The sequence below is a fragment of the Silurus meridionalis genome, chromosome 22 (assembly GCF_014805685.1).
Source record: "Silurus meridionalis isolate SWU-2019-XX chromosome 22, ASM1480568v1, whole genome shotgun sequence".
Classification (NCBI taxonomy): Eukaryota; Metazoa; Chordata; class Actinopteri; order Siluriformes; family Siluridae; genus Silurus; species Silurus meridionalis.
Window position 1 is genome coordinate 7,998,979 of NC_060905.1, and position 27,898 is coordinate 8,026,876.

Consider the following 27,898-nt stretch of genomic DNA (forward strand, 5'->3'; position numbering starts at 1 on the left):
AACATAGGGTCAAAGAAAACAGATAGTGGAACCCATTATTAACATTTTTCAAATGGAACAGTTTTAGAAATCATCGCAGCGTAGTGTAAACCAGTTAAGATGCATGTGCAAAGAGACAAAGCCATAAACCTCAGAGCTGAATGAGTATGCATTGGAAATCATGGCTGGGGTAATATTCAGAAAATGTTTCAGACATAAATGTTTAGTGAACGGTCCACCAAACCTGAACCCATGAGCAATGGAAAAAAATAGAATAGGCTGACACGAGACAACATTCCTCATATTTCCTACATCTGGACAGATTTATGTTTGGAGGAAGCCTTCAACCCAGAAGATCTGCTGCAAACCGTTAGGTACATTGGAGCATCCATTAACAAAGTAACAATGTGGAAATCATTTAGTGCAAAGGCTGCAAAACAAAATAAATAATCACAAATATATAAAAGGTCATATAACTATTGAAAACTAAGAGGCAATTATACAGTAAACCCCATAGTACAATTGATAAACCCATACTCCAGAATGCCTGTGTACTTATTACTAAAATCAATTATTTGAGATTTCATAAACAACAGAAGGCAACCAAGCACCTTATATGACCTCGGTATTTAGAGTTCTTTTATGGTAGAACAAACCACAAACAGATCCATACCATAAGCAGGACCCTCCATAAATATTCAGCAATGTCTTGGAACATTGCAAGAATATTTCAATATCCTTGTATGTAAATGTATCAACAGGTTTGTCCAGCTAAACTGTGGATAATTCAACAGACAATTAAAAGATTAGTGACATATAGTTTTGCAATATTTTGGACAAAACATGTCTAAAAAGAATTGTAAGTGTGGTGTAGTCAGATTTTTCTTTGAGTCTTCCTTCTTCTCTTTCCTGCTTCTATTCAAAATCTCTTCCTTGCCTCTGACAGACAAAATGGCCGAATGCAACGTAATTACTCATAAATGAACACTAGTGGGCAGTATGGTCACATTAGACAAAAGACTGGGGTTGTGGTATAGACTTTTTCCTCAAGTGTTAATATTATTTTGGGATTTCAGATCATGTTTCAGAGGAACAGTCACAGTCTCAGAAATTATGGCAGCATAATATAAAAACTATATTGGAAAAATCTCTTCTTTTAGTGAGCTCAGGTTAGTGTGGGTATCTGCAAGTATCTAATTCAAGAATTATTTTGGAAACATCCGGAACAAACAAGTTCCCTGGGTAGCAAACAGATGTTGGCCCAAGTGTATTTTGGAGAGCTGTGTTGGCTTTCCCCTTTGCAGTGCTGGACATCCTTGCCAAAGTTGATGAAAGTTGGCCCAAACTTAGCGTAGACGCATTTTCTCATAACACCCACCAGCAGTTAGCCAAGACAATGGCTGACAGCCTAACATTGGCTCACTGATAGTTTGCTTCTTGGGTCATTAGTTTCAATATTATTTGACTATTAGTTCTGATTATCATTACATTTGACACATTGGCTTTTCACACAGATGCTCGGCACTGAACACAGCCCACAATCTTATTTAATGGAGGGTTATGTTCATGTGCCAGTTGACCAAAGCTTGAAAAAAACATTTTCCACTTTAAATGAAATATAACAATCCACAAATTTAGCTGAGGTTTTCTAGTCTTTTCTTGCTAGCTTTTAGTTTCAGGTTATTTTAGGTTTTTTTTATCTAGTAAACACTGCTATTGTGCTGGTCTTATTGCTAGTCTACCTGGTGAGTAAGTTAAGTGAATAGCAAAGCCCTTTTCACCTAATAGGGTTTAAAAACACAAAGACATGTTTGTCTTTCTTCTTAGTCATCCTCATATCTTGACTCTCTTCTTTTATAAAATCATCTTGATGCACAGTGCTCTGTATAGGTGCTAATTTTTGTTTAAGTGGTCTAAATAGAGACCAGCTTCATGTTTCTCTATGCAGCATGAAAAGTTGGAAAAAGAAAAAAAAACACGTCAGACCAAGTGTTCAGGTAACAGATGTGTTAGTCAGTTTTGATTTTTAAAATCAGCAGATGTGTTGTTATAACTGATCTTTATATAACTAACCAATTCTGTCATAAGAAGATAAGTAAGGAAGTGAAGAAGCATTGAGACCCAGAGAATGTCATAGCTGTTCATATTCTGATGTCATTGCATCTGAGAGTGCCAGTAGTGAGTTTGACCCAGACTAAGTGCTCATTTGCTATAAAACCTATTTCAGCATATGGCGCTTGAGATATAGTTTGCATATCTGCATTAAGGAACATTTATCTAAATTTTGAGCTCGCTAAATGCTTTTAGGTAAGCTACTCTTGCAAATTCAGAGTGACTGTCAAGAGCAATAAATGAAAAATAAATATATATATATTACCTAAACTCACTTACTAACAAAAGTAAAGATTAAAGTAAACAATAAGAAAATATAAATAAATATACATATTAAGGTATATATTAAGTGAAATGTGTGGAAGCAGTGAAAAACTGATAGCCGAAAAGTCAAACTACAATCAGTTATAAAGGTTATTGCACATGTAACTAATTATTATTATCACACTGAGATTATTGCACATAATTGCAATTTCAACAATGTTTTTTCAACAGTGTTTTATGTAGTAGAAGGGAGGAGTTATCCAAATACAATCAATCTGTCTTTTATATAATGTTCCATTTTAGATGATTGGACTAATCTTCTGTGGCCCCGATGTCTACTCCTGTTTTTCCACAGTATACAAAAGAGAAAGAGAAATCTCATCAGAACAAAATGTAAAAACTTGTCTCTTTATATAATATATATGGTTTAAAACAAAGCACATAAAAAGGGTCCAGGTGCTTTTCTTATTATTTAGAACTGAGGATGTTTATTAAGTTGAAGATGTTAAGGTTTACACTTGCTTTGCTTAAAATAATGAATAATGATGCATGCTGGATATCCAGCTCCATGAGCACCAGACCAGTTTGAACTTCAGTCGGGCTGTAAGGAGGGGTGGCTAGTATAGTGAAAAAGCAGTTAAGTTGACTTAAGGAACTTTTAATTTTTTTTTTTTTTAGTTTGGTGTAGTTGAGTGCAATTGTACAACCAGTGGCTCATGGAAAAAGCTTCTTAGCTTAGACCATCACATGTCAAGTGTTTACACAGAATGAAAGGCAACCTAGACTTTTGCTTCATTTTGGCTGCCAGTGATGCTGATGTGTTTACATTGTAATGTGTTCACAAGTAATGCAGCAGTAATTAAGTCAAGTCAAGAGTCAAGAGGCTTTTATTGTCATTTCTGCTATACACAGTGGTACACAGTCCACTGTAAAAACGAAACAACGTTCCTCCGGAACCCTGGTGCTACACTAAACAACATAGAGCTACAACACAACACAAGCTATGTAAAGAGCATCGAGTGCAACCTAATGCAAACAGTGCAGACAAAAAAACAGTGCAGACAGACAGTGCAGACAGACAACACAAGACAAGACACAAAACCCGAGATAGCGCCAACCAGTAAACCTACTGTATACTTTAATTATACAGTACTGTGCGAGGAGAACTGTAAAAACTATAACTAGGATATAAACAGACACAATGCAGTGCAAAACAACAGCAGCAGTCAAGAGGTGCAAAAGACAGCAGGTAAACAGTATATCAAGTATAAATAATAATAAATAAATGATGGTGGAATGGATTGAGATTGAGAGATGAGTAATAAGTAATGAGTGTGTGTTAAGTCCAGGTTGTGCAGTTCGGTAACACACATTTGAGTGAGTGAGTGTGTGTGTGTGTGTGTGTGTGTGTGTGTGTGTGTGTGTGTGTGTGTGTGTGTGTGTGTGTGTGTGTGTGAGTTCTATTTCAGTTCTGTGTATTGAGGAGCCTGATTGCTTGCGGGAAAAAAACTGTTGCACAGTCTTGATGTGGCGGCCCGAATTCTTGGTATGGCATTCCGAGGAAACACGAGAAACATTTTATATTGGTGTTTGTGCCTTGTATTCTATTTCTACCACCCCCACCTCTCTCTCTCTCTCTCTCTCTCTCTCTCTCTCTCTCTCTCTCTCTCTCTCTCTCTCTCTCTCTATATATATATATATATATATATATATATATATATATATATATATATATATATATGTGTGTGTGTGTGTGTGTGTGTGTGTGTGTGTGTGTATATATGCACATGCACTCTGATTCCTCTTGGATCAATAAAGTGTTTAATCACATCTAATCTTGTGACAATCATTGCTCAAACCTAATAGATTTGTTGTCAAGTTATTGATCAATAATGTTCAATCCAATGTACACGGAACACAAAACATTCTGCACAATTTATTTATTAGTTTTTCAGGATTAGTAGCCTGGTCTGATTTCTACAGCACTCATGTTGAGGAAGAGGCTACAGGTAATTCACCTAATAAAATCTTCAAAGATAATCCTAACCACTAGGTGTCAATATTTATCTATGGCACAATGTGTTCCATTCGAATAAAAAAAAAAAAAGCTAACTTCATGGTAAGGGTTAGTTTCACACATTTTGCAATCCCCAGTCCCACGTGTTTTTGTACGACTGTGGTTAGTGTAGCTCAGGCCTCTGTAGACATTATGGATCACTAACAGTGTGTGGGAAGTAATGACATCACTCAAATTATTCCAGAGAGGCCTCTAAGAGGTTGAGTCTGGGGCTATGCCTTGACTGCTTTGATTCTTTTTTTTCATGAAATTTGTGAGCTGAGGATAAATACCTACACAAACATGTTAAAGATTATCAGTCTGATTATCAGAGCTAAACAACATGCAGCCTGTTTTTGTGATAGGCTTTTGTATGGTGGGCTGTTCTGCTGCGAACACAAGAATGTGCTAGACATACATACTTACATGCCGAGTGGGAGTAAGAAAGGCTGTGTTGTGCTGGTGACCCAAGTAGGGTGACTGCTGTCATGAGGTTGGTGTCACGAACAGGACAGAGGGCTGCCATAGAACACTTCCTCCTGGAGCCCACTTGGCAGCTGCTGCTCGCCCAAGGGTTGTGTTTTGTGTATTATGTGGGTATGTGAGGGGGTGTGCGTGAGGGAATGGAAAGGCGACTGACTATAGGGAAAACAATGATCACCCTCAAGCGCAAACTGAACGGGAGTACAAAATGGGCTTCCATTAATCTCGACTTGTCACATTGAACTGCTGCTTTGGGCTTTTAGCAGCTCGGTATATACCATGATCTCAGTACACAGGCACGGGAAATTGGAGCTTATCTACATGACCACTATGCGTAATCTATTTTATTAAATTGTCCTATATCATTTCTTTTTTATGTGATTTTATTCACACTAGCTTGTATTTCTAGGCTGCACTGACAACACAAAACAGAGCATGTGTCAGATTAATGCAGGACAGAAAGGTACATTTATGTGTCCTTATCCAGATTTATCCATACCTTGCTCCAGCGTCTCATTATATTTCTCATTGTGAAAGTAGGATCAGTTGGGGAAGTTCATGCAATGTGTAAATACAATGCTATACTGGTTCTGCAGTGATTATTTGTACAGATTAGTGTTTGATCTTCTTTGACTCTTTCTGATTTAAAAATAAATATATGTTTGTTAGGTTCTACATTAAACCCCATAATTTAGGTTTCCTTATTTTAAAAATTATTTTGAAGTTGGAAATTTGACAAGAATGTCACAACTAATGGTGGCCAGGAGACAAGGAATTCAAACTCTTTGTGCTGTTTTGGTGGGAAGGATGTTTTTCTCTCAACTGTCAATCACAGCAACTCTAGCCAATCTGTGTGTGTCTTAAACTAATTAATGCAGGATAGAGCAGATTTGGCTAAACAGATGCATTGGGTGGCGTGACTTGTCTCTGAGAAAGCATGTGCTTGTCCCACCTTCCCTTGTTGGTAGCTATCCTGTTATAAGGAAGTGTTATGAATTGGGGAAAAAATCGGAAAGACCATGTATAGGAAAAACCAACGGAGGATCAGCATTTTATGTGGATGCAGCCAATCTGACTGCTAATGAAAGTATACTAGGCATTTTATTTTTCAAATGGTGATTGTCTTACTATCATTCTGAATTGTATAACACTATTTCATAATGATTTTAGAATAAGGCTCTGTGTACCTCTTTGTTTCTCTGACAAGAAGGTGATCAAAATACAATTAATATCCTTGTATGCTTGGCGAATGAAAATGCAAATGTTTCAAGCCTTTATTTCGGTATGCTCCAATGCTTATTTCCTTTAAATACCTTTATTTTAAATTATGTAAATTGTAAAATAAGACCTTATGGTGTACATCAGATCAGGTCTTGTTTCACCTTGTGTAATAGCAACCAGCCTTGATGTCCATGTGTCCATGTTCAGTACACTGGTTCTATGATAAGAAGGTGAAAATAATACAGTATGGAAACTATAAGTGAACTTCTGTAAGACCATGATTCTGTATAAAGGCCTCCCCGAGCCACCATGTGCATATAATCTAAAACCATAGCCTAGATGGTACGCAGATGGTAAAGATCAGAATGACTGCTGGTGGATCATTATTATCTTGATCAGAAAAGAAATCCAGCCACCATCTGCTTTCGAAAGTGAAATCTGTCTATATCTGGTACTTTCTTACCAGATGTCACTTGATTCAAGAATGGAGAAAGAGGGGTAAACTCTCAGATTTAGCTCCATGTGCACAACACCATTCGCAGCTGTGCTGTTTTGTGTAGTCCTGACCTTTGGGGTGGAGTCGGAGACTCCTGGAAACATTGCACGTTGTTGCTGGGAGCCATAGAGAGGGGCAGCTGTGTGTGTGGGGTGTGCTTGTGTTTGCCTACGTTTTCTTCACACGCCAGCGGCTCTTTTGAACGACAGAAAGACCAAGCAGGCGGATCTGAATGATTGCTACCCCTAACCCCCCTCCATTTTTTTTACTGAAGTGTGTGTGGAAATTTCTCTGCCATTGCTACATCGTTTCTATGCATGCTCTCCACCTACACATATACAATCACACAAATGCAGACACAACTCTTCCAGCCTCTAACCTCATGCCCCTTCCATCAAAGACACCACACTCTGCTTATGCACGGCCCTATCCTATTTGTTATGGCTCTTTTATGTAGCCTCTGTGTTTCAATTTATAACCCTGTCTTCTCTGCCAAGAGACAAAAGAAGGGTACCAAGACATAATTCTTCTGTATAAACCTCACATCACTGATCCTCAATGATTGCAACCATTGCCGGCAACAAACTCGGCTTCTTTGTGCTGTCTTTGTGTTCAGTTCCTGCTTACTTGAGATCTGTAACAAAAGCCACTTAACTAATTCATACAGGTCTTCACACATTTTTGCTGTTTCAATTATGCCCGTTTTTCAACGTTATGATATTCTTAAGAGCCTATTTGCATGACGCCTCAGCCCAACTGAAAGTGTTTTGATAGATATAAAGCCAGCAGACAATCATCTACTCACTATCACTTGTCTGAGAGCAGGTATATCTGTTAGCTTACTTGCCAGACTTTCACACCTGAGACAGCTTTTAGTGTGAATAATTATTTGCTTATTTGCATCCTGTTTTGCATGTCAGTAAAACGGCATCACTCTGCTTTCCGTTAAGAAATTCTCACAGAAATACAGGGACAAGCAGCCACACAACAAACCTGTGTAATAGTGTACACTGCAATTTGGCATAAATACCTGCAATTTCACATTAGGGTATAAATCAGTCAAATAAAATATTCATAAAACTCAATATTTTAGTCAGATCCTAAAAACACCAGAGCAAATCAGTAAACACAATGGCAAATTTGAGAGAAAGCATTGAAAGCAGGCAAACCACAAACTTTAACAATACTAAATGAACCTTGCAGCTTGACTAAGTGACTATGGAAATGTATTTAATGTACAAAAGTAAATATAAGAGTATAGTAAATATAGTATATTAAATATAAATATAGTACTTATTTCCACAAATGCCTTTATGTAATGTAAAAAAGTTCAAGCAAACTGACATTAATGTTTAATGTTTTCAATCTTTCTTTCATCTTCAATAACTTTTTTACCATCATCTGATAGGGCCATAACAAGTCTAACAGATCCTTAGTTATTACAGATTTTCTCAATTTTTGCTTACACCTGCTCTTTATATGTGTACTTTTTTTCATACACCAATGCTAGCTTTTGCACTGAAAAAAAGCTATATATAATATATAAGTACATATTTTACTGAATGTTATTTTTCTTTTGTCAGACAGTGGCCTATTGTATATATTGTCTACCAACAATCCATGTAAGATTGGACACACATAGATGCTATACCTATATCTGTTTAGGTATAAATAGTTTTTTGCTTTTATCTTTTGTTTTCTTTTGTTTTGTCCAATAATAGGTTATTATATGAAATGTCCGCCGTATAGGATTAGTAAATAGCAACTCTATATATAAGAAGTTATAAAATCAGTTTTGGCTTTTTCTTCTCTCCTTTTTCTTCTATCTCTTGTTGTTTTGTTGTGTCAGACAAAGCTTACTGCATGCACACCTGTGGCGCACACATGCTGTACGTGGAAGTGTAGACAAAACAGGAAACGGAAGAGCAAAGTATAGATTTGAAAGAAGAAGAAACAGACTATTAAATTAAGACTGTATGTAGAGGTTAATATTTAGTAGGGGAAACAATTGTACTGTGGTTTAGACAAACCTCTATGTTCATATATAAATGAGAGATCCAATATAGGTTTTTATATTTATCTTCTTTTATACTTTTAACATTTGATTTCATTTTAACTATTAATTTTCATTTAAGTCAGTGTATTTTATGGTGACCAACATTGTTCTTTACTTGTTAAAATGACAAGGATAAATCAAACAAATGTCAGTAGTGTGCTTTTCCATAATTATTTACACATTTGGTTGCACACTGGACCATGACTTTGAATGACAAAAACGTTTGTGTTTTGGCCAAGCCTGTAGAGCAAAACCCGAGGCACATTTTCACTGGAATTTATTGTCTCACTTCTTCACATTGAACTATTTTGGACACATTGAGAATTAAAATACATATTTTTGGAAATCAGAGAAAGGACAAAACCTAAACAGCCTTTCTTTGCACATCTATAGCATGTTTTATGAGAGAAATTCAATTTTCAAGATGACTGATGGACCACTGATACCAATGATGGACCACTTCATTTCTAACTTGGTTCTGCTTTAGTAACTTTGTAATCAGGGTCGTGGTGGATTCAGAATGTGTCCATGGAACACTAGGCATGAGCCGGGAATATACTCTTAATAGAAAGCGGCACCAAGGCATTGTGCACACACGCTCTCACACACACACACACACACACACACACACACACACACACACACACACACACACAATCTTAGGAGCAATTTACCATAGCCAACCAACCGGAAGTTTCTGGGGGATAGGGGAAATAGTTTTTCATTATTCTTTAGCTGCTTGTTATTATCATGTTACTTTCAGTCATCAACCAGTTTGTACACTAAATGCACCAATAAATTATTTTAAATTACCAGTAAAGGTATTTATGTCAAAAAACAACAACTAAAAAAATTGCACATGGAGAGAAAAAAGTAATATATTATTTTTCATACTTCTGGGATTGGTGCATTTACATCAGACGTGTTTTGAATATATAGACATTTTATAAGAATGTGTGGTTAAAATGCAGGCAAGAGTGCATCCAAAATTAGAGGTGCTTCTGAAGGGTGGTAGGAACCTGATGTTATCTGATATCTTTCACTCGCTTTATTTGACATCACATTTGAGAACTCAGTGTTAATCTTATTCAGTTTGAATTCCCCTGATGGACAATAATCTGCCGTTAGCATGTAATTAAGAAGGTGAAGTTTTTCCATCTACTTTAGAAAACAGCTTATTTGTCATGATGAGATATAACCAGAATTGAAAAGTTTACACACTGAAAAGGTGTTAGGTGCCTGGGGCAGTCTGACTCAGATTAAAAATAGACCTAATTTTTTCCAAGAAGTGCAACAGTTTCAAGACATATGAAACCATTTTCTTTCCTACATTCTCCTAAATGCTAATGATTTGCTATTAATCTTTTTTTATTTGACATTTTATCAAGAAGGCATGACATCGGCTCACGTTTAGGTTTTTTCAATGGCAACGATAGCAACTCAGCCTGTGCCTCCTGTTCTAGTCTGACTGTGTGGAGTCATTGTGTGGTCCAACTCTTTGACGCTTCGCTGCAGAAGCAGTCATAACAGACCTAAAGGCCTTAATTAGAGATGAGAATTTGAAGTACGGATGAGAACGGAAAACAAAGTTTGTTCTCTAAATGCTGTTTTTAGGGTGTAGCCATAATACTGACCAACAGTAATGACTTCAAACTGTTATTACACCACGACCATTACAGTTTTTAAGTATTTTAAGCATATAATATTAAGCATTTATTCATGCATATCTGTGTATGGGTGTATGTGTGTGTAACGGTTTCAGCAGTATACACTGTCTTTCCCTCCTATTTCAGGAAAGTCACATGTTCTGATAAGGTGCCATTTATAGACTTTGTAAGTCTGGCTTAAGCCTGTTTCACACACCTAGCCAAAGGAAAAAGGTGCTATCTAGAAAAAAATTATTTGCCAAGCTGATACACTCCTACTGTAAGCAGAGCCCATAATTACTACTTTGGTCTGTTTCTGTGTTGTGGTTGAGGAGGCTATCGCCAACACTTCTAATGCTCTGTCTCTAGCAGATGAACCTGTTATCTTTATACCTCTCATTTTGCAGATAAATGTAAGACTGTGTGTGTGTGTGTGTGTGTGTGTGTGTGTGTGTGTGTGTGTGTGTTCGCTCTGTGGAGCCCCAGTGCAAAAATTGAGTTTATATGAAAAACAGATGTATAGGTAATGTGACTTAATGTAGGCGTAATGTTCTGCTCACCTTTAAGTTTTAGCACCATAGACAACATGCCACAGTTTTTCTCGAGACTTTGCCTCACTTCCTTCTTTTCTATGCATGTAACCCAGCAACCTGCATTATATATTTGTCTAAAAAGTGGTCTGTTCTGTACAGTTGTATACATGTGCTGACATACAAACTTTAAATTAACATTAACATAATTTTTTGATGCAAGTAAGAAACTGTTTGGAAATATAAAATTATTCAGAGCAGAAGTCTGTTTCTCACTTCTTTTCCCAGTGTCTTTACATACTACAGTATGTCAAAAGCCAAATTCTTTGTTACATCATTCGAAAAGTATTCTTCTTATAAGCTTGGGAAATATTGGTATGGAATTAACTTTGCTATCTCTAAGTGACTTAGAAAACATCACTGGAAACCTAGTCAGAAAAGAGAACATATGCTTTTTGTAAAAATAAAGATCTCACATGGTGATTGTTGTTTTTGGCATAGTTTCTGTTTGATGACTTTACTACGTCAACTGTCTGTCCAGTAGATAAATTATAGGTGGAGTTGCTGTTCAGACTTTGCTTTTGGTTAAGACCAGACTGAAAAGACATCTTTTTTAAACATGTCTTAATACATCTAGCAAAAATTCTGTTTGATTCTGTCTCATATTACATGGGTTTGTTTTGCTGGATTTCTAGAAAGACTTCTGCAAAAATTGTTCTGAAATAATAAACAGTTCTGTACAACCCATGCATGTAAATGGTACTCTCATGTGAAGGGCATACCCTCTTTCCCTTCTCCCTCCCCAAAATCTCCAACAACTTAGAGCACTTTTATACCAAGCAAGTGCTGCTTCGTACACATGCACATTTCAGTGTTTTCTTAAGCGAGTCTAGAGAGTAAGGTTCATTTCCTGTTTCAGGCAGTCTGTGTTTAAATATTCATATAGAGTGTATAAAGTGAAAGGTAAAACACAGACAGATGTGTAGTTTCTCAGCGGGTATGCCATTTTATTTTTTTAAAAAGCTAATGCATGGTTACCACAGTGGAGTACCACAGTAACTCCATCAGGATGTTAATCCCTGAGAGAAAGGCATTTGAACAATTGAAGAATCCAGATACTGGAGGATAAATTACAGCCATTAGCACAATTCTAAGCCAAAAAAAAAAAAAAGATAAAATAAGCAGTCATCAGAACAATGCCTGATGCACAGGTAAAAGTATAATACCATCTAAACGATTATGTACAATTATTTTTTTTTAGCATGGCACAGTAAATACATACTGCTTTAAAAAATAACAGTCTACCCAATATGGGTCATTGCACAAAAAAAAAAAAATAATAATAATAATAAACTAAACAGAGACGGTCTCTGTATAGGGCACATTGCCATTGCTCATGTAAAGTTTTAACATGACTGCTATATGATTAAGAGTAGAGACCCCACACAAGTCAAATGAGTAATGTGGAGCAGGCCAACTGGGACATCAGGTACATGTAATTCATTTGACTCATGCACATTTGAATTACTTTTTTTTTTTTAATAGCCATGGTCATGCTGGCATGTCGGGTCTACTCATGATGAAATATTTGCAAGAATCACTTTACAAAAGCAATGAGCAGTTCATTCAACCAAGCTGTGCAACTTTCTGAAAAAGTTTTTTTCAGAATAAAGCTTAGAAATTTAGCAATATCCAATTCTCATGAATAATATATGCCAAGATTGTTTGAATGCAGGAATTGGCATTTTTAAAATCAACATGGGCTTCTGTTACATTCAGCTTCGAAGCCCGTCATCACGATCATTTTCAGAACAGTAAGGGAAGAAAAGTGCTTTATCCAAACGTACCACAGATTCAAACAATCTGATAGCACATCTGGAAATTGCCTTTTGCCAGCACAAATCATATAAATATAAATTATCAACTTATCAGTCTATACAAAGGTAATAACCATAGTATAAGTCTATTGAAACTGAAAATGATACTAACAACGGCTTTACCCTTCATCTAAATATTTTGTCCGGAGTCCTTTACAACTTAATAAAGCACCCATATATAAATTACTCTCTCTTTCAGGCTTGTCATCACAGACCTGAAATTAAAATCCTAAATTGCATTTTAAAAAAGAAAAAAATAAATCATATGTACTAAGCATGTAAAGCTGGCAGGAAAAGGCATGGACACATTTTAAAAAACACATTCTATGAGAATTGCAATGGATACAAGCAATATGAAGGACATAAGCACAGCTGATTGCCTGTGAAGCTTGGTGCTGAAAGCCTTTTTTCCTGAGGGGCTGTGGGCCCCACTGCTTGGTACACAGACAGGAAGCTCACGCACCAGGCAAGAAGGAAGTGTCCGAAGGCAGGCCGCACAGCAGCCTAGTAAAAAAAAAAAAAACACGAGAGGCCACGTTGCACTGCAATGTCAATCAAAGCAGCCACATGGGCCAATACCACACTGGTCCCTAGTGCCTTTCAGATACTGAGGCACAGTCAGGACGAGGATACAACAGAGGAGCTGGTTGCCTTAATAGGTAACCTGAGGAGGACACCAGGGAGTATCCGGATAGAGCAGGCAGTGCACAGACTTAAACCTGTAAGAGACACGTGGACAATAATGAATTTCAGTCACACTGAATAACTATGGGCTTGTGCTAAATGACACAACATCTAAAGAACTCTTACCTGGATGGGTCCTCCTCAACCGGAAAAACTCCTTTCATGTTGATGATATTCCTCTTGTTCTCAAACATACCGTAACTCAGTGTAATCTGAAACGCAGACCAATAAGAATTAAGATTTCAGCTGTGCAACGATCACAGGTAATTTGCTTAAATTTCTAAGTTTAAGTGTCAAACACACCTGTTTGTGTACTTCTAATCGAGACACCTGTTGCAGGTTCTCTAGATGTGAGTGGAACAGGTTACTACGTGTAAGTGGAACCCCTAGAACTGACTCGATGACGTAACCAATGGTGCAGTCATCAGGGAGGCGGATCTTTTCTGCTGTGTTCATGAAATGACCACCACTGGAAAAGAAACAGGAGTTACAGATTAATTTATAGCCATTTATTAAACAAAAAACCCCCCTTAAAACTATATACATGAATTTAAAACTAAAAGATATGTTATTTATCATACCTTGCCCAAGGGCTCATTTTCAGAGCCAGACCACGGCTGATGCAGAAACCAGCTCCCCCAGTGGCAAACCAGAAATTAACGGGTCTCTGAAAAAGAAAGGATGAGTTTGAATAATTTGGCTTCAGGTCAAACTGAATTGATATTAAACCCTAAAAAGTATTTAGCTACTTACCATCTTGTTGTCCCCGAGTCTCTCTGTAGCCTCAATGGGCCTGTCCAGGCTGGGTTTGCCAATGTACAAGTCCTGAGTGTGAGGATATTGAGAAAGCAGCTTGACAAGTGTCCTGACGTTCACATAGTTATCATCATCCACATGGCAGAACCACCTGAAGAAGAGAACAATGCAGTTAATAATTGGTATGCAGTAGTTTGTCGAAAATAATTTTTTAATAACATTTCCACACTTACTTTTTTCCTGATTCAATAAACTTGTCATACTCCACAGCCATCTTGCAGGACAGAGCCTGGCGGCTGTGAGCAGCAGAGCAGTTGGTGTTAATGACATGGTTTCCTGCGTGGAATAAAGGGCAGATGTGGGTCAGTGCACACATACCACTCAAATCATTCATCATTTTGCAAATTTTTAACACTTGACTAATGCAATGAACTTGGGGCAAAATGTGATCAGTCATCTCCACACAATTCTTGATAATAGCCTAGAGCTCGGAGCAGGATTACTACCCCCTACTAGGGTCATGGTATTTATATCATGATAGTACTCACCCATTTTCTTCTTCAACTCCTCATCCTCCCCATCTGTGAAGATGTATGTCTATGGAAACACAGAGCATAAACGGTCAGCTCTCATATTTGCTGTCTATTACAGAATCAGTGCAACAAAGATAAGAAGACGTGCATAACAGGAACTGGCTCGGTCTAAATGCGTCTTTGTGTGCTATTTATTTCATACAGGCTGATTGGGAGTTATTGTCTGTTTTAAACCATGGAAAACTTTGTCGGTTAAACAAGCCAAGCTCTACCCCACTGCATAAAAGAGGCCTTGTTGCTGCTTTTTAGGCTCTCCATGGCAACTGCTCCGGAACCCCCAAGTATCCCAGACACAGAACAAAAAGGACAGCAGACAACCCACCCACCCCAATACCCCCCAACCACCACCCAATTTTACACCCCACCACAGACCCCAATTTATTCTCTATCCTCAGACCACTTCACATATCTAAAATGGCATACAATTCTCTAAGAGGCTGCACATTTGAAAATAATCGACAAATCATGCAAACTGAAAAGAAGAGTGAAAAAAAACCTCCGAGTTTCATTCTCAGGTCAAGATAGAAGCCATTATGCATGTAGTCACAATGCAGTCAAAGTGAGGTTTGATACTCCCCCTATTATATAGGAGAGGATGGTGGGAGGAGAAGGGCAGGATTAGACACTTTTTTTTGGTGGATAAGACAGAGCAGGTGCTCGACAGCAGCAGGAAGGCCGCTTTTAAAGGCGCCTCACTACCATACTCCTCACACAGCCTGATGAAAGCACATCCACTGTTAACCTGTTTACAATGCAGCTCAGGTGAGACAACACCTGCCACCTGCTGCTTTATCACAGCCACGTGTCAGAACAGGCCTGCCCGGCCATGGCCTCCTAAACACACAGCCTAATTGACTCCACTGTTGCTTGGCCTTTGTGCTCAGTTTGTCAAAAACTCATGCCAGAAGGCAGCTTTTTGTCAAATGTCCTATTCTGCACAAACACACACACACTTGCCTTTTTGCTGTGGTTTCTATTTTCTTTTAACCTTGGGTGCTGTCATGGTGTGTTTGATTGGTTTGCAGAGCAAACTCTGAGCAGATGTTCAGCGCGAGATATTGGAGTCCAGTGCCCACGGCCTCTGTTTGTACAGCCAGAGCTGGCTGCTGAAAAATCAGAGGCCACTGCTGTTTGCGCTCAGTTCTTCTGAAAAGCCAGGCTAATCACGCAAGCAGCTGCCAGCACTGGCCACTAACAGACAGCCCAGAAAACAGAAAAAGAAACCTCAGAGCTGATTAGTATGTGTGAGCCCCTGTCTTTGTGCATGTCCATGTGGCTATTTACCCCTAATTCACTTCCATCAACACCCACACCTCCCTTTCGTACCATTCTCTGGCTGAACAATGCAGAGTGTTTTCAGGATGACTAAAGCCTTCGCTGGGGAAGCTTGAAATATGCTTGGCTGCATTTGCATACAGCTGCAGTGGTTAACTAAAAAGCGGTTTCCCAATAGCAAATCCTTTGTTCTTTGTTTCTCTATTTAACTGAACGATCCAAATATCAATGAAGTTTTATATAAAGTGATGATTCATGACTGTTTTTTTAGTAGAAATTTAAACTTCTTTCTCATTCTAGAATCTAATTTCACACCTTATTAAACAAGGTAGAATACATTATATTAGAAGTTTCCGGAGTTATATGTGGATTGCAGCTATGACCTAGAAAGCACAGCAAGGCCCTTCCCATCTCCAGAACTGGCGCTGAACAGAGAGAGTACGGAGCCTGGCTGGCTGTCTCCAGCTCCCCGGGAAGGAAACAAATAGGCCCTCCTCCCTCCATTAGCCACCCGCACAGGCTGCTTTCCTGTCTGTGCCAGGGCAAATCACACTCTACTACCACCCTTTTCCCTTGATTTAAAAATGACTGAAGAGGAAAATAAAAATTAGACTAATATAACTAACTAAAGAAATGACACACATTCAGAATAATGCATGGTCAAGATATCTTTGTGTTAAATAACGGCGGTATAATTCAAAGTCTGTGTGTGGGATGGTGTAACTGGACACCGGATAGCACAGTACAGGCAAAAGTCTCATTTTATTATTGTAGAGTTCCCTTGCTGAGGGAAGCTCCATTGTTCCAGGGGGGAAACTTGGAGAAACACAGGAAACCAGGAGCCGTGGTCTGAAACAATCTAAGCGGCAGTGGATCAAACTAAAAAGAACACCACCGTTCCAAGGAACAGGCTTATCAAAATTTATTGCCGCGAATTATCTATCCCATTGTGATATCGTAAAGCTTTTGTTTTCCCCATAAAAGACAATGGATGTTATAGCTTTTAAAAACCGATAACCGAGGTGTCCTTTCTAAAAATCCGATCTATGAAAGCAAGGACAGCAGGGAAATTTTCTTGTTCCCAGCCAGCCTGAGACACTTATAGGCACAGTATCAACATTAACACTTGATTGGATCTATCTGTATTATTTACATGTAAACAGCACTGCAGGGTGAGCTGCTCGTCACCCATACAGCAGTGCACAAAGCGTGACACGACGTGGCCAGAAATGGCTTACAGCACACAATAAAGCGAGAGATGTGTCCAAATATAATCACGGGCCCACATGGCCCTGTTCATCGTGTTTTTCATGCTGGTAGCCTCCCCTGACATATGCTATGCAGTTCCCATGCTACACTTCAAACAATACAATCCCCCCTCTAAACACTTGTCTGGTGCTGGAAAAGACCTTGGGCTAATCCCTAAACAGTTCAGATGACAATTACTGGGATTTCACATGCTAAGGTGTTGCGGGGCCCAACACTGAAATGACCTTAATGCAGACATCCATATGTACACACTGGGAATGTTGGGATTCATTAGTACTCAGGCTATTGTTCTCTGAGGCCAGGCCACCTGGCACCCATTCTCTAGAAACTCCCTCTTGTATTCGGGCTTGTTTTGGTCTTTTATGACCGCAGTGCTCTCTAGCAGCTGTCCACATTAGGAGCCTTCTGTTAACTCTCCCTGTTTCCAACTTGCATCACTCACTGTACAGAACAGAAATGATGGGAACGAACAAAAACTTTGGAAACCAACTCTCTGAAATGGGCCCAGAAATGTATGCATGGACAGACACTAGGATATGAATGAGTAAAGAACAGATATCTTAGTGTAACTCCTGTGTACTATTATTCAGCTCATTGCTCACACAACAAAGAGAACTTGCAAGCCCAGGGAGCCTAATCTTCCTGTATTTTGATGCTCTTGGAAACCTAGAAACGCTCTTTGTTCGAGTCAGATAAAGAATGAGGCTGAAAGTGTAAATGAATAAGATAAAAGAGTATTTCCATGCCACGGACAACCTCTTTCTAAGCAGCCGTGTTCTCGAATTTGGCACTAAATTTCATACGAACCAGAAAAGGAGGCATTTTCTGACAGTGTGTGAGGCAAATTAAACTGACTCTTGGTCAAGTATGCATGACTATTCTCAGAGGTGGATAAAATCACTTTGACTGTTCATGGTTTGGTCCTGCCAAGTGTGCTGAGAAAGCTTTTGTGGTCTACTATAAAAGAGACCCATTTCTCAGAACCACATTTTCACACTGTGCGTCACTCTGCATGCTCCTTAGATCCCTGAAACTTTCCTATAGATTCTGAGCCTTTGTCTTTAGGGAAGCCCTGCTTTTTTTCCCACCGTTCAGGCTCAACCGATTCCAGCCACTGCCTCAGCTTCATAGTTCCCATGAAGAGTGTGAAGCAAAGGCCTGGGAAAGCTTTTCTTTGGCCTTCAGAAAGATGCTTTGTTAGCCCTGGAAAGGGGGACAGCCCAGAGGCTAGAGCCAGGATGCATCCTCTGGCCTTGTGCATTCAGGGGGACATCTACAAACAATTGAGGCGAGGGGGAAGGGGAGAGAGTGCAGCGTGGACTGCTTCATATATTTGTCTTTTGAACGTACTGATCCACATGGGAAATCTACTGAAGGCATTGATGGCAATTCTTTTTTTTTTTACAATGTCCTTATTTTTATTATACAGAGTCATGTGTATAATGATGAGCAAAGGCATCATTGCATCACTGAATAATCCTACCCACTTAAACCTCTCTAATTAAAGTCTCCTCCAATAAAACGTAAAGGAAACATTTGTTAGACAAGACTTAGGTTTAAGACACGTCTCACCTGTTGAACGTTTCTCGAAATCCACGTTTCCAAAAGCAAGTGAAGCCGGGGCTGGTGGAACTTCTTGGTGGTCTTCACGGCGATGAAGAGGTCGTCGAGGCGCAGCTCTTCAGCCGGCGCGCTGGATGGAGCGCCCGAGAGCGCAGCGTTGGGTTTGTCCGCAGCCTCTCTCCTGCTCCGCGTCAGTTTGGAAAAATAGGCGGAAAATCCCTTTTTCTTTCCTCCGTCCAGGCCTGATTGGTCGCTCTGCACTCCTCCATCCACCTCCACCTCGGCCACACTCTGTAGTGAGCGCATCCCCACCTCCGCGTCCCCGCGCGCGTCACGGGGCGCGCTCCTGCGCTGCTGCGCGAGCACCACGAGCAGCGCCACGCAGGTGACGGCCGCTCCTGCTGCGGAGAGCGCAGTTTTCCTGCTGGGACTTTTTAACATGCTGATAGATAGAACTCTAACACGAAGCTACGCTCGTCCGCGATGACCCCTGCATAACACACTATGGCGTTACAAAACCTGGTATCAACTACCTCCCTACTCAAACACTTGGGGAAAACTCGCCGATGAGCCACAGCGACTCTTTTATAAACTGCCCGTGGGGTAAGCCACGCCCAAATGGGCGGGTCTAAAGCGGATGTAGAGCGGGAAGTACCGCGGGTGTTTGGCAGTGGAAGGACTCGCAGTAACGACACACACACACACACACACACACAACTGGAGGCAAATAAACCCCACTGAGGCCTAAAAGGTGTATAACTTTCTGCAGAGATTCAAAAACGTTTTGCTTGTTATTAAAACTACACACATATATAAATAAATTGTGTTTCTATAATTGAATAACATTATACTATGGCATACAATACAATAACAGTACAATATTTCATAAAAAATATATCCAGCTATTACAGTTTTTTTTATTTTTCACCCTCAGGATCAAACCATCTTTTATGAGATCTGTGTTAAAATAAACTTTTACAATATTTGGATTAAGAATGTTATCAATTTTAAGTTTTAGAATAAAAACAAACACAGAAACAAGAAATGTTCAGTTCATACCACCTCTGCACTATTTATATCACAAATAAAAAAAATCATGTTTTTTTTTTTTTGAGGGATTGAAAAACTTTGCCAGGTCACAGATATCAATAAAATGAAAGATAAGAAGACAGGTGCTCTGTGTGATAAGATCTTTTTAGAAATGAAAATCTGTGACAAGTACCCTGGCTTCTTAGTGACAGTTGGTTATAAAGTGGGACTTGGAGTTACATTTCAACAATTTATTGCTCTATGCATGTGCTGCCTATTTGCACAATGGGCCTCATTTATCTTTTAGTTCAATTGTGTTTAAGTGTTTTCATAGACTGAGCTGAAGTAAACGTTTATAAAAAAAGTTTCAGTAAAGCTGTCTTTTTTTCATACTCACTTCCACATGTTGATAATGGCAATCACCTGTACCCAGTTAAGTAAGACCTGTAAAGTAATGTTGAAAAAAAAAGTAAGAAATGGTTAAATTAAGAGACTGCTTATTTATATTTGGTGACAGCCACAAATTCCCATATAAGACAAAGCCTAACCCTTTTATTACAAAGATGCATATAACACTGACATTGTAAAAAAGTAATGTTTCTTCCATTTATAGGGTGCCATTTCTTTTTATCTTGATCAAATATGCTGTCATTTCTTAGTTTGTTGTGATCTGTTTTATTTCAAATCATTAATATGACTTTAAATACTATTTGTGTGGGTAAGTGATATAAACAATTTTAACTATATAAATATATTTACTGAAAATTGGGAAATGTTGCAAAAGCCAATTTCCTCAGCAAACTGATTTTCATCATTCACAAATAATACATTTCCTTATGTAAATGCCCCTGCATCATCGACCCACCATGTCAATAGATGTCTAGGTGCCTATTCCCCTCATATCAAAAAGAAATTGATTTGACACATAAATCTTCAAAAACATTGTAACTGCTAACATGTTGGTTTATTGTCTTTGTCTTACAACCAATTCTCTTGACCTATATACAGAATATTATGTATTTCTGTTATATATATTATATATGTGTATGTATGTATGAATGTATGTATGTATGAATGTATGTATGTATGTATGTATGTATGTATGTATGTATGTATGTATGAATGTATGTATGTATGTATGTATGTATGTATGTATTTATGTATGAATGTATGCTCCAAATTCCTGTAATTTCTCAACCACAGCCCTTTCAAATTCAGACATTTCCTGACCAATTCTTTGCAGCTGTCTTCACGAGGAGTCGTTAAATCCTTGCGTGCATCCATAATGCTTGCTATAGGGAATGTGGCATCTATGTCATGTCATGTTTCCTTGGCTTTAGCCTTTATTGTTTGCTTTGGACTAAACATTGCTGTGCTCTGCATGGTTCTTCAAGGATGTGCTTCCTTAGCAGAGAGGCCATAGGGTTAGATGGATACTGATTGACCCCAAGCATGAGTTCTGCAGACTGAATACAGCAGCAGCTGCCGTTGGCACAAGCCGACACAGAGATGGAATGCTTGTTTCCTGTCAAAATCTACAACTGCCAGTTCACTACTATAAAAAGTCCAGTGTTTGGTTGCTACTGTCCACATTTTTGATGACTGCAGTAATAGCATACATAATGAAACTTTTTTTTAGATGTTAATACTAGACGTGACAGACCAACATTTTTTACAATCATCATAAAATGTATTTTTACAGCCTGCGCATATTCAAAATTACGAATAAATAAACTAAATAAATAGGAATATTTTGAAGAAAAAAATAACCCTTGCTGAAATGTTAAACATAATTTTACTGTGCAATTGATTGAAAAAATAACATATTGTCATGGCATGTCATTGAGCTGAATTTTATTCGAACAAATTAACTTTTTAAGAAAACCACGCCATGCCAGAACAATTATATGGTGTTGGTTAAATCTTTAGTGCCACCTACCAACTGACAACACCTTTTTATTGTTGCTTTATGCAGCCCACAAAAAAGGGCATTAAAACAAGTATGAGAAACCAGGCACAGGGGTTGTCCTCATGGCCCTTGTTCCTCTTGGATCATTGGACTCTTTCTCTCCTTACTGCACAGACACTTCACTAAGAGCCCTTTCTTTAGACACCAGGAACAATAGCTGTGGTTAAAAGTGGCGCTAAATGCCACAATGTGAAGGTTCTGCTCGGAATCCGTATTCAAGTACCCCAAAGCCCACCCTATCAGCCACCTCCTCTAACAAGACTACCAAAAAAAGTTCCTTTCTTGTATTCTCCTCAAAGCAGCCCCCTCCCCACAAACCACCACCACCACCACATCCTTCCTCTTTCACTATGCTACCGCTGAATTCCTTTGGGATGAAAGATCCCACTTGTGTACCACCCACTTGCCCACAAGAATGTCCAAGAATATAAGAGAAAGAGGCAGAGAGCTAATAAATATGTCCAATGCAACAAATCTCGCTATCACCAAGCTGGTGTAGAAAACGAATGTGCTATGATTGGACAGGAGATGATTACATCATTACAATTTATAAAATCAGTGTGATGTATAAAGGCGTACCCAGCCAGATGTAGCCAGATGTGTGATGAATAAAAGTGTACCCAGTTTTGCCAGTTTTAAACACATTTAATAATGCCTTAGCTAGAATATTCAGCATAAAAAAATATGCTTATCTTATCTTTCCATTCTTAGCATTTTAGCTGCTTCAGAAACCCTGTGGAACTCAGGACTGGCCCTAATTAAATGATTTCCAGGGTCTGTAAATAGAAAGAGCATAGAAAAAAGGTCGTTAGAAAGGGTTGACTGAGGTAAGCATGCTGCATGTATGATCTGAACATGTCCTTCTTTCATCTGTTCTTATTTATGTTTTCATGTTTGTGTTTTCCCTTCCCTCCGACCATTCAGCTGGTACCCTGCTTTTGAAGATACCAGTTAAACTAGCACCAGCTGGATAAGAGGACAAAGTCTGAATGTTTTCCCATTATCTCATTGCACATTGGGTATCAGTGCATGTTTTTGATTTTGGATATCTCTCCACAATCTACTATATGTTATTCCAGATCCTATAGCGAACCATCTCAGCTCTAATATTTATCTGCTAATGTCTTTCTGCTAATGCTTTCTAGCTTAATTCTTAAAATGGATCCTTAAGTTTTAGCCACAGTCACTCTCACTTTTAGTAACCACTTAATGGATTTCCTAGAAAATGACTGGCATGTTTTTCTTTGTTGTGAATATTCTTGATTTAAAAGGAAAGTCCACTGCATGTTAAACCTTTCATCTCTGAAACTCATCTAAGTTACTTTTTTTAAACATTAACAAGTAAACACAAAGACCTCAGAAGCTTCCAACATCCATTCCTCTTTGTCTTTGTCTCTATCTGTTGGATATTTATTCATCTGATGGAATGACCATCAAAAGAAATCACATTAAAGACACCGATTCCAGACAGTAGTGTCTCCCCACAGACCAAATGTCTAGTGCATGACTTTTGAGCATTCAATAATATGTTTGCACCGAGACTATTTACATCCCATCTGGCCCAAATTTATTCCAGTTGATGAAAAAATCTGTATACTGTAGCACGATGAACAAAAACATACTTTATTTATTTGTCTTTGGATCAGAACACTTTTCCCCTGTTATAAATCCTGTGGGGAACATCCTCAGAAGTGGCGCCCCGAGAAGAGGAACATGAAGCGGCATCTGAGAGGCCGCAGGGTCCCCTGGCTCTCACTTCGGCTGTGACCTGTAATCCTATCAGTGCTAGTACAGCCATGCTGGCAGAATAAATACGGCTATTTGCCTCTGACAGGGCCCCGTTGAATTAGCCATGTCCCTCTCTCACAAACACAACATTAAAATTTGTGCTTCTTCCTCTTTGTGGGCCACTTTATTTCCACCTAACCATGTGTCCTGGCATGTGCATCTTCAAAAATTCTGTCATGTCTTGTGGATGAACCCAGCATACCAAATGGCTTTGGTGTTGGAGGAGTGTGGATAGCTTGATAAGCATTTATTGCAGATGTTTTGAAACCCAGGGTGTGTGAGGGTGTCAGCTGCAGAAGTTGTGACTTGTGCTTTGTTTCTACCATGTCTAATGGATTATGGAGCAATATGGTAATGGGTGAGATGACCAGTCTGTGGTAGTCAGATTACACCAGACTTAAGTTGTTTAACAGCAGTTCAGTTGAATGTTTAGTATGCAGTACATAATAAATATTTATTACTGATGGCAGAAATTTTTGAATTTGAAAAAAAATCCAAGCAATTATCAAATTTAGAAGTCTCTTTATTTCTCACATGCAGATTGTTATTCACTAAATAATTTCTACAGTGAAATTCTTAATAAATATATTACAATAGACACAAAGTTCAGAGTAGTTCAGGATAATCCAGTGCTTATAACATTAAATATATTCTTCAAAAGTTGTGCAATGTGCAAGCGTATCTGCTATACACATTATGTCCATAAACATTCTGATTTAGTGTGTGTGTTTTGAGATGCATGTGCTATTGGATATTCCTTTTTATGACCACTACACTCAACTTGTCTTTAGCAGATTTGTAAATCATTGAAATCTCCTTTACTTTCCTAAAACATTTTCTGCAAAAATAGTGGACTTTTGTCATATTCAGTTTGCTCTGGTCCTGTTTTGTGTTTAACTACAAAGATCTACACCAGATCACAACAGATAAAGTGTGAGTAACAATACAGTAAGAATATATTATTACATACTGTAATAATAATGTAACATTTCAGTAGCTTCTTTGTTTGTTCTAGGACCTAGATGATCACGTCTGACACGTCTAAGGATGTCTTGATGATGTCTAAAGACCAACCTATTCCTGAAGTATTTAAATTAGCACTTAAGCTGTACTTGAAGTGTGAATTGCATTTTCTGTGTGCTTTTTGTAATTATATTACTACCAATATCTGGTTGTATAGAGATTTCAAAGGACATCTGTAATTCACATTGGAAAAGACCATCTGCCAAATGCCATAAATGTAACTGTAGATTTGCATTTCCTCTGAAGCCTCATTCAATAAATAATTTAAACTCTGCTCATAATTCTTTGTAAGCTGTAAATGAATCTTTGTAAACGATTTTTATAAACTCTAATAATGCCTCCCAAAGCTTGAGTAAGTTGCTTTAAGTAACCACATGGTATTATAATGCGTATCGTAATGCTAATCCTCTTAGCCTTAGCGTGTGAGACTTATACAACAGTACAAGTAAAGCCATGCTGAGGTTGTAAATTCGAGCCTCACCTGGAGCGGACGCTTTCGGGGTAACATACATCAGAAGGGCCAGATTTATACTTCAGTTAAACCTGTTGGCAATGCTGTGCTGAATTATGAGTAATTATGTGTTTGTTTGTTTTTTGAGCTAGTGGTAACTTAGTGATTAAGCGTTTTGTCTACTGTTTAGAAAATCAAAAGTTCAACTGTTAGCATTGTCCCATAAATCACTACTGGCTCCTTGAGCAAAGCCCTTAACTTCTGTGTGGTATCCTATCCCAATTATAAATAGCTTGAAATAAATATGTCAGGTAAACACATTGATGCATTTCCTATGTATATATCGGAGTTTCTAAAAATAAAGTATCAATGATTCACAATCAAAACTATGGAAAATATAAAAAGCGTGACCCAGTATTTCATCAACCTTTTTTTGTGTGCCGGTGATCATTTGTGCTGAGATAAAAGAAGGTGCTTTTATCGATTAGAATGTGGCTGTTTGGCCTTGTTTCTAAAGCCTGGAAGTAGAGAAGCCTGGACAAGAAGGTGACTGTCTGCAGATAAATTGGCCAAAAAGCCCACAGAAAGCCTTTCTTCAACTTATACCGGTCTCTTTTGTGCTTAGAAGCTACCTTGCTGAGTAGGACAATAGGAGAGCCATTGGAAACTGAGCCATGCTCCTGCACTGCCTGGAGCCCATTAAGACCCAAAGCACTACTGTAGCGCTCTCTCATCAGAGCCACATTCTCATTCAAATAGATCAGCGCATCTCAATGGGCCTCTAGAAACAGCAGCTGCATGGCAACAGTAAACGAGATCCATTTTGTGTCTCAAAAGTCTTGCTCTCTCTCTCCCTTTCTCTCTCTCTCTCTCTCTCTCTCTCTCTCTCTCTCTCTCTCTCTGTCTTTCTCTCTACCTAGTAGGTGAAAGGAGTGTTAAGTAGTGTACATTCATCACCCCTTCTCTATTAATAACTGTCTAATAGCAAATTACATATCTTGCCCAGACCATATCAAATACTAAAACTCCAACATGATACTAACAGACTGAATGAATTCTTATTGCACTTACATCAATAAGTGCAATCATCAACTTTGTTCTAAAAAATTGAGACACTGCTAATTAGGCTTAAGTAACACAATGGATGGGTGGAGAGCTTTCAGAGGGAAATGACTTTTCAGGAATGCCGAGAGCTCATCAACAAGGCTACAGATGATTTCATTATGGGGACACCAAGTTGCACTTGTAATTAATGGATAAGTCACTATTCATATTCAAGTGGGTGAAATGGTTATTCTCTCTAAGGTTTTATAAACTGTATTCATCTTATCTTGAAAGTGGGAAGTCAAAACACAAAATGTCATTTTCTACCTTTGTGTTAAATATAGTATATGCTTCCATTTTCATTTTTTGTTAGTGACAAACTAGCCAGTTTACTGTGACATGTTTGTATGTTGATACAAGTATGTTGATGTTATTTATACTTTATTACACTGTATGTACAATCAAAATACAGATATATTCTTTACAGTATTGACTTTAAAGTTCATGGGGAAAGCTAGCTGGCTATCTTACTAACATAATCTGAATATGGAGGTGTCGTTTGTTTACTTTTTTTCATCTTATAGCCTAATGTACAGACACAGAAACATTTTATTTCTGACTTAACACTTTTGAGGTCAGTTAAATTCAGCATCAGTATTTCACAGTGACCTAGTAAGTTTGTCTTCTGTCCTTTGGATGGTAAGGAAAAGTACTATGATTAGACCTACAAGCGTGTGTGGTTCAGAAGTGCTATTTTCCACACACTGGTCATTTCAGGCAGGTGAGGAAAGAAGCACGAGGCAGTCACACAAGTGTGAAAGCCTTTGCATGGAGTGTGAAAAATCTCAGCCATGTTTAATGAATGTCACACTAGAACTTCAAAGATTCAAACTCACCTATTAACTAGAGCAAACTTTCGATGGTTAGATGGATCTTAGTTTTTGCATCTAATGAAAGCCACATATTGATGATTTGACTTTGGAGAACAGTGGGCCATTAAAGTAAAGCAACAGTGTCTATTTAGTTATTGTAGTTTGATGTATATTTTTTTTAGGTCATCTTCTTATTTTAGATATAACATGGTTGACTCATCATTCCTGACTGATCTAGGGAATTTCAGCATGCCTCCATGATCTGAATTTATTAATGCAATGCTCTGTTATATAGTGCAATACATTTGCATAATTACTAATTTGTCTTTCCGCTATTTCTACCCAGCCTGCTATTTTCCAGATTTCCTTTATTTTGTTTGTGGCTTCATCTCTATGGGAAGAATCAGATTATGCACATCCTCAAGGCCTCATGGGACTCTCTATTCTATTTTAAATAAGTATGTTAATCTAATGTAAAAGGATTAGTGGTGTCAGACACATGCTTAATGGAAGACATTAATAAAAGCTAATCAGTCATCAGTCTCTCTCTCTTTCTCTCTTTCTCTCTCTCTCTCTCTCTCTCTCTCTCTCTCTCTCTCTCTCTCTCTCTCTCTCTCTCTTTCTTTCGCTACCACTTTCTCTGCCAGGGCTTTTTTGTTTTAAGCAGAAATAACTTACCAGTGTTTGCCAGTGGAAAGAATGGAAATACTGGGAACTGATACAGTTGGCAAAAAGAACAAGGAGAGAGACAGGACGGCCATGATGGAGTAGAATGACACGGAACTGTGGTGCGTGAGAATCTCACAGGGATTTCTCCCAAACTGCTGAGCTGTAGGGAGTGAGTGTGTTGGGAAAACGCTGA

General features: G+C 38.4%; 1 protein-coding gene across 1 annotated transcript; it reads right to left on the reverse strand.

The window, feature by feature from the left end:
• Nucleotides 1-11,824: 11,824 nt before the first annotated feature.
• On the reverse strand, nt 11,825-19,429 carry lfng (LFNG O-fucosylpeptide 3-beta-N-acetylglucosaminyltransferase). Its single transcript, XM_046835417.1, has 8 exons — nt 18,870-19,429; nt 14,709-14,757; nt 14,394-14,496; nt 14,158-14,311; nt 13,986-14,071; nt 13,708-13,873; nt 13,531-13,616; nt 11,825-13,439 (listed from the first exon to the last, which is right to left on the reverse strand). Exons 1-8 carry the CDS (start codon nt 19,299-19,301, stop codon nt 13,373-13,375), a joined length of 1,143 nt encoding a protein of 380 aa, XP_046691373.1. The 5' UTR covers nt 19,302-19,429; the 3' UTR covers nt 11,825-13,372.
• Nucleotides 19,430-27,898: the final 8,469 nt, after the last annotated feature.

Coding starts and splice junctions, on each gene's coding strand:
- lfng (XM_046835417.1), bottom strand. CDS start 19,301: ATGTTAAAAAGTCCCAGCAGGAAAACTGCGCTCTCCGCAGCAGGAGCG. Junction 14,758..18,869: donor TTTCGAGAAACGTTCAACAG/GTGAGACGTGTC, acceptor GTGTTTCCATAG/ACATACATCTTCACAGATGG. Junction 14,072..14,157: donor GACTCGGGGACAACAAGATG/GTAAGTAGCTAA, acceptor TTTCTTTTTCAG/AGACCCGTTAATTTCTGGTT.